The sequence below is a fragment of the Pholis gunnellus genome (assembly GCF_910591455.1).
Source record: "Pholis gunnellus genome assembly, chromosome: 7".
Lineage (NCBI taxonomy): Eukaryota > Metazoa > Chordata > Actinopteri > Perciformes > Pholidae > Pholis > Pholis gunnellus.
In genome coordinates, this window is record NC_136533.1 from 19,079,108 (window position 1) to 19,091,059 (window position 11,952).

General features: G+C 42.0%; 1 protein-coding gene across 1 annotated transcript; it reads left to right on the forward strand.

The window, feature by feature from the left end:
• Positions 1-644: 644 nt before the first annotated feature.
• Positions 645-11,943, forward strand: ttc38 (tetratricopeptide repeat domain 38). The gene is made up of 14 exons (XM_079162207.1): positions 645-760; positions 2,123-2,200; positions 2,330-2,411; positions 3,612-3,783; positions 5,340-5,513; positions 7,001-7,076; positions 7,280-7,399; positions 7,538-7,597; positions 7,822-7,860; positions 8,347-8,428; positions 8,907-9,072; positions 10,662-10,821; positions 11,267-11,340; positions 11,716-11,943. Exons 1-14 carry the CDS (start codon positions 731-733, stop codon positions 11,801-11,803), a joined length of 1,401 nt encoding a protein of 466 aa, XP_079018333.1. The 5' UTR covers positions 645-730; the 3' UTR covers positions 11,804-11,943.
• The last annotated feature ends 9 nt before the right edge of the window (positions 11,944-11,952 follow it).

An 11,952-nucleotide genomic window follows, 5' to 3' on the forward strand; every position in this document is an offset into this window, starting at 1 on the left:
TACATTTTAGCATTTATAATTGTTTTTCCACAGTAGAAACGGCAGTAGAAATAACAAACGGCCTAGACAAACAAGAGTACAAATTGGGAACACATGAGGTGAGGACAGTTAGAATATTAGTAAAGAAGGACAGACATGGTTGGAGTACCAGGTAAACTAACCTATGTTTGAAATCAGCGGAATAGCTCTTCAACATTGAAAAGGCTATGTGCCAATCAATGGGAAGGGAATTAACAAAATAAAATAAGGAGCAAAAAACCACATTCAGAGCATACATTGCAGCAAACAACTATTTGCAATGTAGATATATAGTTGAGTGATATTTTACCTGAGCAGTGAATGAAGTTACTCTCCCTGTGTGTGTGTGTGCGTGTGTGTGCGTGTGTTAATTCACTCAGGTAAACACTGTTAGCTCTGTCTGCAGGTTTGCCTGTTATTTAAATGTATTTAAATGTGTTTATGTTGCCTGTTGTTAGCGATGTTAGCACCGTTAGCCGCCAGCTCAAGCAATCCCTCTTGAGAGCCATTTAGAGGCAATCTGAATGCTCCCAATCTCGTACTTTACACCCTTTAACAACGCGGATTTTATTTTACACGTTTGATCCATGCCGTTATTTTGAAAGCAGGCCACTGAAATTGACTTCCGGTGATGTTGCGTTAAAGTTACCCGACGCAGCGCCAGTGAGCAGCCTACTTGTCGAAAGTCTGGAGAAGTTAATGCACTTCAATCATGATGGCATCGAGTTTCAGGGACTGCAAGGTGAGTGGTTGCACGCATTTTGACAAAAAAAAATGTACTTTTGTGACGATTATACAGTGACGATTGTATTGTGAAAATACTCATTACTCAACACTAAGCCACAGGAGGAATGAAATATCAGTAATGTTATATCCACAAAACAATGAAGAAATGGACGTAGTGATTGACAGGGTCATTCTACATATTGTATGTGTCTTGTATCGTTATAGTGAAATACAGTGGCTCCCATTCCGACGGGGTTTCATTGTTATAATATACTGTGGATACCGACATGTATCGCTTAACTAACCCCGTCGGAATGGGAGCCACTGTATTTCACTATAACGTCACTGTATAATCGTCACAAAAGTACATTTGTTTTTGTCAAAATGCGTGGGTGGTGTCTGGGCAAAGCCTCGCGAAAAAGCGTTGATAAAAAGGTTTGGACGTGTTCGAAGATACGCCCCCAGGTAACCAGTTGTTTTAAACCAAAACGTTTCCTGGGTATTAACAAGGTATGACTTAATGAATAAGTAAATGAATACCTTTGAAGTAAACAAGTGGAGTTGGCGGAGTGCGTAGCGCGACCGCCATCGGGAGTTTTATTATTTTGCTGGACAGGTTTCGAAACCAGGTTGTTGCGATCTTTCCATAAATATATTTTCTTCAATGTATTTCTTCATACGTGGCTGTGATGTAGTGCTCACTTATACAATCGTAATCCCCGCAATTGATGGAAGGGAAGGGGAACCAGTAGGTTCAAAAACCAGTAGGCACGTAACACCGGGTTGTAAGACTGTGTAAATGTAACTACTCCGAACATATTGGTAAATAACTTTTCTCTGCATTTGATTATTGTTTATTCAAGTGTAAAAACATTGTACATGCAGTTCTATAAATGTAAACATATATTTAAGCACATTTCTGTTATTATAACTTAAATCCTTAATTTAGGGTTAAGAAACCCACATTGCTCTATCAAACTTTTAAAGAAAATAGCAAAGACAAATATCAAACACAAGTTGTTACAATAACTTTGTTCAAAGCTTAAAATCCTTTCAAGGGTGCGTTTGCACAATCCCACACGAAGTCTGTTGTAAAGCCACGTTTAAAGTCTTCAATGTACTCACAATACATTTCCATGTCAACTGTAGAGTAACCAGCCAAAGAGCTGCTTCTATGACTGTTGTGTCTCATAATTATGACTTTCTATCTTTTTTTAAAACTTTATTATCTATTTTTGCTGGTGGATTCGGCCCCGCGGGCCTTGAGTTTGACACCCCTGCTGTATGCTCACTGTACGTGTGTGAATACAACACCTACAGTGCTGTGCAGATGTACAGTAGTTACATCTGCATCCTTGTGCTTTCTCTCCATACACAGGCATGGAGTGCAGAAGGTCTTCCATTGTCCACCAGCAGTAACGAGGCTTGTAAACTATATGACGCCATACTCACTCAGGTAATATACACACACACACACACACACACACACACACACACATACACCGATATTGTCTGCAGACTAGGCTGTAGTAGTGAAAGACACATTTACATGTAACTACATCTCTCTTTTTTTTTTGGCTCCTAGTATGTGAAATGGCGGAATGATGAAACCGTGGGCGGATTTGAAGGATGCATTTCTGCTATCCAGACAGCTGACCCCAACTTTGGTAAATAGATAGTCGATCACGTTATTTATTAGCTTTATTTCAAGTTTTACATTACTTGGTAAGTCCTGATGAGACACAGGAAGTCAGGCGGCAGCAGAGTGAAACACATATTAAAGGAGACAACAGCACACCAGTGTTAAAAGTTCAGAACAAGAAAACACGTAGAGGGCTGAAGGCAACGCTGCTAAATATATCTACTGATGAAAAAGCCTGATTAGAAATGACTGTGACCCTTTTAGATACTTTAAATAAACATTGAAAAGGTCAGATCCTCAAAGTCCTAGCTCTAGTTAGAGGGAGCAACAATCTTAAAAGCTTATCGTCATGTCTCGTACTTTGGGGTCCTTTTTTAAAAGAAATCCGCCGTAACATGCTGAGTAATCTAAGCGCATAAATAGAAGGGACCATGACCTGTGAAAGGCAAAGATCCGCTCAGCTAAACAAGCAGTTTCCAAATAGACCTTCGGATACGTTACAAAACGTTAGTGCACATAGTACAGCAACAATACTGACAAACTGCAAAGATGATCCAGTTCCATGGAGCTCGAGAAGCGCGAGGTCGATCAGTATCAGTCTGTCAAACAAAGCAGCTGTGACGTTTATAGATGCTGCTGTCGTGTCGCTGTGGGTTTTGAGCTCTCATCTAAATGTTTGATCGCTGTTCATGCAAATGAATCGAGCTGTTGTTGTGCAGGTTCAGCAGTTATTGACGCTGCCGTGAACTCGCATGCTGCTTTTGACTGTGACTGACAATACAGGGGTCAGACCATTGAAACGTTGGCTATGTTATGGTTGCATAACGAAAACTAATTGGGGTCATCAGGTTGAATAACATGAGTCGTAGTCAATAGATCTGGTTATGTAACGGTTGTCTTTGGATTGAAAACAAAGCATTTGTCAAACAATAGTTGGAATTATGAGTAACCAACACTAATCTGTACTGAAGTTGTTGTAGGATTGTTAAAATGTCGGACAGTTCGCATCCAGTTTAAAGTCAAGATTAAAGGTCGACTTTATGAGGGCTTTTATAACACCAACTTCATCTCATTAAACACAAATGTAGTGGCTTTGTTTAAGAGCGGTTACTTCGCTTCAAAAGGAAAACTTTTACAAGTGCGCGTGATTTTTGTCACGTAAACTGTTAAATTGCAGTGAGAAAGTCCAGAAGAAAAGAACCGGTGTTATCTGTTTTCCCTGTAGTCATGGGTCATGTGATCAGTACGGGGCTGGAGCTGGTGTCAACGGCGACCTCTACCCGTACCAACGAGCGCCTGGCCAGAGATGTGAGGCGAACAGTGGAGCTGGCCAACAGCCAGGTCCTCTCCCCCAGAGAGAGGCTCCATGTCGAGGCCATGGAGCAGTATTCACACGGGTAAGGGCCGGAGCCGGGCTTCCACAGCACCTACCGTCCAACCCGAGGGATGAAAAGGAAAAGTGGTCATACAAGGCCTCAAGTGATAGGGGATCCCACCGTGCTTTGTTGTCGTCCACTTTTAATGAAATGTATAGAATTCTACCCCGTACATATAAACTCCTTTATTTTTGTATTGCTTTTTTTGCTCATTGATCACCCTCTGTGTAAGCTTTATTTATCCATGGAAAAAGCAGCGTTTGTTGTCTGAAAACGAGGCTCTCTCCAAAGTGCTGAACTCGAGTGACGGACACGGTTTCTTAGGCCGCTTGATTTTCGTACTTTTGGCGCAAATCCCCCCCCCCCCCCCCCATTGTATCAATCCACAGATGGAAGTAAAACAACAGGGAAGCGAAGGAACAGTCAACGAGAGAAAAAGAGAGAGAGAGACTCACGCTGCAATAAGCTATTCCTACATACATGGTTATTTATTCATGCACACTAAGGAGATTTAATAAGCAACCAAGCAATTCCATGTAATACCAGACATTCAGCCCCCGACTGGAATGATCTTTTGTTTTACAACCACGATTACGCTGCTGCAACGACTCCAATGTGAGATTTGGCAGTCGAATCAGGCTCCTTAGATTAACCAGTGACTATTCGAGGTCACTCCTGAGGAAAAGTTAAGCTAAATATACCCCCAAATGACTTCATGTGAGCAATGTTTATAGAAGTACATGTTATTGAATTATTTACGAAACAACAACCAGCCTGTAAGCTACGATGTGCTCCTGCCAACCGGCTGGCTACTCGCTCACTGCGTGGGAGGTCTCCAACTGTTTGCTGTCCTCGTCCAACAACGAGGTCTTCATCGACATCAGGAGCAGAAACATCCGTCGCAAGCTGAAACTTAAACTGTAGTATATTCACATTTAGTTTCTTTAATTTGGAATATATTTTATATATAATAATCAAATGCAGAGAATTTATTTTATTCGAAAAAAATGTGCTCTTTCACCCCTTTTATATCAAACAAATATCAGTATTATAATCGTACAAAAAGAGACATTTTCACTGATTTTAATGAGCGAGGGCTACAGTGCAGTCAGTCAACATTGGGTCCAAATTGAGAAAAGATCAGTCATTTCCTGTGAAAAGAAGTCTTTCTAGACTACACGACTGTTTTTCTGTCCCCATGTGATACAGTCACATGCTTCACACACACACACACACACACACACACACACACACACACACACACACACACACACACACACACACACACACACACAGCTTTCATCTTTTTATATTGTGTTCCAAAGACTCTTATGTAAATTTCAGTCACAGTGCAGCAAGTCATATTCGGGTTCTATCGGCAGTGTCTTATTTCCCCATGGTATGTAGTATTATAAACTGTAATATTGAGAAATACATTTTGTTTCTCAATATTGTCTCGGAGGAGTATGTCTCATCTCCTCCGTTGAGCACAAAGTATATTGACCTTTATTCTCATGGTACACCTTTTCCGTTGTCCTCCACTGATTCCTTTTAACACTGACTCGTGTTCCTTGCAGACATTTTAGAAAGGCCTGCAATGTATGGGAAGACATCCTGGTGGATCACCCCACTGATATGCTGGCTCTCAAGTTTGCCCACGATGGCTACTTCTACATTGGAGACCAGGCCCAGCTTCGGGATTCTGTGGCCAGGGTGCTGCCGTACTGGAAGCCACATATGCCTTTCTACAGGTGCAGAACACGGCAAACATTACAAGCATTTTTGGATGACTTTATAATCTTAAAACTCAACACATTGGCCTAGTTGTCTATGCAGTGGGAGTGAAAGTGGGCTTTAATACACTTCAAACACAGAGGATTGTTGTATATACAATGGGGTGCTGAGTTGTATATACAATGGGAGTGAATGGGCCTCCATAGGCCTTAATGCAAAAGGAGAAATCTCAGCTAACTCATAAACTGACTCGCTGCACATAAGCTGATCATGATTACTATACGTGCAGTGTGTAATACTGAGCACGTATACATACATACGATAGATGAAATATGCATGAATACAATACATGTCTATGGGATTGTTTTAAATTATAATATTTTTGTTTATTTAACAGTTATCAATGAGCTATCTCATAGCACCCATCTACAAAGAATTTGGCATGTCAATCATCTTTGGAGCATTAAAACTTTCGGGGAAGAAACAAATATAAGATGTTTTTATTGATGTGTAAACAAGTAACGGTTTTCAACCATGGCAAACCATATACTATTACTTTTTAAAAACATTTTATGGCAAACTATACGATGGCTAAATGTCATACTCTACTCAGGCTTTTGTATGACATTATATTGCATACTACACAGTATATAGTATGTCATGACCAATGTCATAAGAATTACAACGACTTTTTTATGAAAGACTCTGCTATGGCTTTTTAATGACATTTCTCATGAAATGTTTATGACATTTCTATGTTGCCCCGGAGCTCATTAAATACTGTACATGCAAATTCTCAAAAGAAACAGAAAACTACATAAGTTATGACTCCGTGCGTGTGTGTGTGTGAACTACATACGTGTTTTTTTGAGTCGCAGGTGAGGAAAAAATAAGACGTATGCAAGAAAATGAGCAGTTTTTACACAGATCATTAAAGATTAAAGTCACACAAGCGCGTGCAAACAGATAGTTGAGAGACTAATGTGCCTGTTTACAGCAGCATTACCTTGCTGTGGCTGCTTAGCGAGTGGTTGTAAGCAAAGTGGTTCTTACTGAGAAGGTAGAGAGTGTTTCAAGCAGACGCTGTTGAGGTGTCCTGCAGAGGGTGAGCTCTCACACTGCGGGAAGCCTCGCTCTTCCTTTATTAAGGTGAAAACTTGAAGCAAGTAAATTCTGGTTTTCTTCCACATCTTTCATTTATCAGCACATAGTCCAAGTACAGGCTGTAGGTGAGTGAGACCAAACAAAATCCAATTCTTAAACATTTCATTTGATGCCGCACAACAATTATATCTTCAAGATTATTACCGAGAGAAATATTTAATATACTGTCACAACTTTACCACAGTGACAATTAAAGCTCATTTTCCTACTTCGCAGCCATTTGAAGGCAGTTATTAGCATAATGATCATGTTGACTTAAAAAAAAAAACAATTTGGGGTCATTTCACTCTCGTTTATGCTCCGTAGTTGTCATCATTGTTTTGTGTGATTGTTCCCGTAGCTATCTGAGTGGACTGTATTCCTTCGGTCTCCTGGAGACTCGCTTCTATGACCGGGCTCTGAAAGTAGCCATGGAGGTGAGATTTTCTTTTCCATTATAGTCCGACATGACAGTCGCTTGACGAAAAGACTGAGGAACATCAGAGACCAAACGTAAGATAGTCATTTAGACTTGAGCATGCCATTATTTTTCATTTTACACTGGTGTCAGAAATCCAGCATTTGTATCTGCATTTGTATTGCTTCTTCTTAATTGAAGCTGTTAAACTCTTTGGTGCAGGGCCTCGCTCTGACTCCGGATGACGCCTGGTCCGTTCACTCCGTAGCCCATGTTTATGAGATGACAGTAGAAGTGGACAAAGGCTTGAAATTCCTGGAAAGTAGAGAGAAAGACTGGCAGGTACAACTTGTGCTATTCTTTGGTGTGTGTGTGTGTGTGTCATTTTAGCAACCTTGTGCAGCTTGCACTACCGAATTTAATTACAGACTGAAATAGTCCACGGATAAATATTTCAAATTTTTTATTAATTATTTCCAGGTAGCTGACGTGCTTGCCAGTCACAACTATTGGCATTGGGCTCTATACTTCATCGAGAAGGTAAATATAATGAGTTTTCTCATCCATGCGAATAGTTGGCAGTGAGTGTTCGTGGGACTTGTATTTATGATATCCCTTCCCCTGGGTCATTTGAAGTCTGCAGTTGATTATATTGCGAGGTTCATTTTGTGTTTGCATCTGTGCCACACGATCTATCAACCGCGCTTATCTCTCAAGTCTGGAGTTGTTCATATTCACCTTTCTCACCTCTGCCTCCTCCACAGGGGCAGTACGAAGCCGCTCTGCAAATATACGACACTCAGGTTGGTTTGTGTTGAGATTTTTGTCTCAAACCTCGAATGCTATATCTGTCTTGAGTGCAAACACACCGAGTCCTTTCAAGAGCCATGCATGGACCAGCACACAAGGGATTCAGACTAAAAGCCATGTGTTGTGAGTCAAGGAGGCAAGTGTGTGCAAATGGAAGTCAAATCCATGGGAGGACAAATTTCAGTATCAACTGCCAAAGCTGATTCTTTTTTTATTCTGTCTAAAAATAGGAAAGACAAGAACATTTCATAAGGTTACTTAACTTTGCCGTAAGTCTGAACGCGGCAGAGATTCTTCCATAAAGTTAATGAGTTTCATGAATGTTTAAGCGCTCACATCATGGGAATGCAACGAGACATAAATGTGTCTTTAAAAAAAATAAAAAATGCATCACTCTGAAAAATGTCATTGTGTGGACGCAGTTACATGTTACATCCCTCGGTGTTCAAGGTGAATAGTAAATGTTTGTCCTGCATTAGGTATTCAGACGTTGCAAAGCTACAGGATCCATGTTGGACACTGTAGATGCCAGTTCAATGCTCTGCAGACTGGAAATGGAGGGTAAGATACAGGCTGGTGTGTCGTTGGCAATGTAAACACTGTCTGCATTGAGGAAACTGGAAAGGTAGTTTAAAAACATCTAAATAATAAGATATCTCGGACGCCACTTATCGTGTCACTTCTTCAGAATTCCACCGATTGGCCTAATGAGGGTGTTGCAACATTTGCTAATGTGTTGCTTATTGGCTGAAGGACGACCGCAAGTCTAATTTGGGATAATTTAAGATAGTACGGTCTTAAGTGAAACTGCTAATGAGGTGAGATAATCTCAGTTATCATACCTCATTAATCCCGAAACTGTAGGAAACGGCTGCAATTAGCAGAACCCTTGACCACATTTTCTTAGTCTATTCCCACTAAAACAGACTAAATGGCCTGCGGACATTTCAAATTGTGTCTCACAACTATGTGGCCGGAATGCAGCCTTCAAGCAATATGTGTGTGTTTGTGTGTGTGTTTGTGTTGGTGCATGTGCCAGGCGTGTGCGTGGAGGACCGTTGGCGAGAGCTGTTCCAGGTAACACGGCCGCACACCGACGATCACGTGACCTTGTTTAACGACGTCCACTTCCTCATGGCATCGCTGGGAGCCAAAGAGAGCGGGACTTCTCAGCGTCTGCTGGAGGGCCTCCAGGAATTGGCCAAGTAAGTTCCGCACCATTTCTTCTGTTCACTGCACACCTCAACGCTCTGTCAGCCTTACATAAGAGCCACACAGGCCTTATGTAGAAACGGAGACAGGAACGAGGCTGAGCGTAGGATGGCGAGCTGGAGAGCGCGTGCAGTCGGGGGGGGGGGGGATTCAGAGCTGCAGTCCGTCTCAGAGGCCGGAGTCTTCCCTCTGCAGAAGATGTGCCAGCAGCTGCTGCCTCTGTGCAGTCGTGGTTACAATGTGTTCCAGCATCCCGACCACGGACATCCTGTGCTCTCCATTTTGTCCGGCGTACAGCCCGCAGAAAAAGCTACCACTTAAAACCAGTTCTTCAAATTGTCCTCTTTGTCAGCGTCATGTAATATGATGCAAGTCACAATAGTTGGGGAATGATGCATCTTCGGGGGGGTAGGGGGGGGGGGGTAAGAAACAGAAATGTTCTCTACTTGGACTACTACTACTACTACTACTTGTTCTCTACACAGCTCTACTTGGAATTATCAGGCAAGACGTGAGGATGTTTGAGCTTTGCATTTTATTTTTTGTATTCCATCACTCGCATATATGCTGTGTCTTATTACCTTGGTTTCGGAGGACTGCGCAGGTTAACATAATCCATATTTTTGCCATGATGTAACTTCACATCTCTTACAAACAGAGGCACTGACTCTAAGCATTAGCTAATCCAGCATCCAGCATTAGCTTAAGCAGCATGGACTCTTTGGCCTCACAGTGAAGTGAATCCTACGACAGTGAAGTGGAGCAATGCTTTAATACCCCTGTCAGTCTGTAAAAGAAATAAGCCAACCTGGAGTTGTTCAATAGATTTTGTTGATGTTAATGTTTTTTAATGTCGGTGATTACATTTACGGCTTTCAATTCATTAAACCTAAAGAGTTTCTTCTATAAACACAGTTCAATCAGGAGAGACAAGTGAATGATTAGTAGTTAACATTTATTAGGACAGATGCTGTGTTAATGGGTTACACAGAAGTTCTTTGGCGCTTGAACTCAACGAGGAGATTTGTGATCGAGTTGTGATCGCCCTGAGCGGCAACAATATAAATCCCCCCGTGGAGTCCAGACACTGGTGGTGATGATGGCTGATGAGGTTGATAGAATGATGAAGTTGATGAATCTGCCAAGATTGGGCGGAGATGGGGAGGTGGAGGGTTGCGTAACGGCAGCTTGAATGAACTGAAGGTAGAGAGACAATCATATTTAAGAGACACAGCAGCAAGATGATAGGCTAACGAGGTCCTTGTGTCGTTGTGCTATTGGCTAGAGAGGCCAGCCGATCTAGACCGCTGATATAATTGACAGCCCCGAACAATAACAACAAGGACATAATGAGTGTGCCTGCATGAGGAGTGATGGCAGATGTATGGTAAATAAGCTATGGGTTTAGGCATGCAAGAGTATAGTCTTCCTGTCTGAACTTGCGCTGGAGCTTCATTTGCATGAGATCTAAACTGTTTGTAAAGCAGTTTGTGAAAGTCTACACCCAACTTTCCTTCCACCTGCACTAGCTTCTAAACCATCCAGCTGTACCAATGAATGCCTTGTCTTCTTTTCTCGACAGAGAGCCAGGGGACAATCAACAGCATCAGTTGGCCGGGGCTATAGGTGTATCAATCTGTCAGGCCATGATGGAGTACAACCAGGGCAACTACAAACGAAGTGTAGAATTACTGTACCCTTTACGCTGCCGCGTGGTGGAGATGGGTGGCAGTGATGCACAGGTAAGGTCCCCAGGAATGGGTAACAAAGTCAAGTCCAAACCAAACTGCAGTTCTCGTATGCACAGTCGAAAAGCACAGCGCCTTCAGGCTTCACTTTTTTCTCTTTTACATAACGTTGCTCATACTGTGTTGTGTTTTCTTGGAAAACAGAAATCCCTGTTGTTGTGAAATAGGCCAGAGGTGAATAACACTCTGCCTTTCAGTCCATGAACATACAACAAAGTGTGAGAATGCGGCGCCCGGTGCATTGACATATGAATAATGAATCTGTGACGGATGCTGATGGGCTTCATGCATTTTATGTTCTATGTGTTCAGAGAACTATTCCCCGAGGTGCAAAAGTGTACATGCATACAAGTACAACACAAAAGGGAAGAAAGACTCTATATACAGTGTTGGGAGCAGGGTTATGTTTACTGACGGTTCTGTCCACTGTTGTTCTCAGAGGGATGTCTTCAATCAACTGCTCATTCATGCAGCCATGAAATCGGAGAATAAGCACCATCAGAAGCTGGGAAGGTGATGCACAACAGGCAACAGAATGCTTCAATCTTCTGTTTTTTCAGTGCTGGGCGTCTTTGACATTTGTGTTTTTTTATGTGAAAGTCTGCTAAGAGTTAAGAGTTTATGGGAGACAGATCTTGCACTATTTGAAGCACTGGATTTCATGATGATTCAGTATAGTTTCTGTTGGGGCTGAAGCTGTCCACTCAAGTTTCCTTCAGTTGCTGTCTTTCCAGAACACGGGCTGTATGCTGCCATTATGCAACCCACATCCGCTTGTCTGTACACCATGTCAGACTTGTATTATTGATCACGTTAGCCTCTCAGCTTGTCTCTGTAAATCTGTGTTTAAAACCTCATGCTGTTCTGTGTTGTGCTGAATGTCTGCAGATGTCTTCTGGTGGAGCGCGATGCCATGAGGCCCAACTCGCCTCTGACGGATCGTCTGATGCAGAGAGCGCTGGCTCTTCACAACTAGACTGATCAGAGCCGTTCTCATGCTAATAATATTAAAGTGCACCACACTTTTATACCTGTAGGCATGTTAGAATAAGAAATGTATTCGATGTCGCAGTGATACAGTAGCAATAAAAAAAAAAAGATGCACATGTCAAACAAGTACCGCAA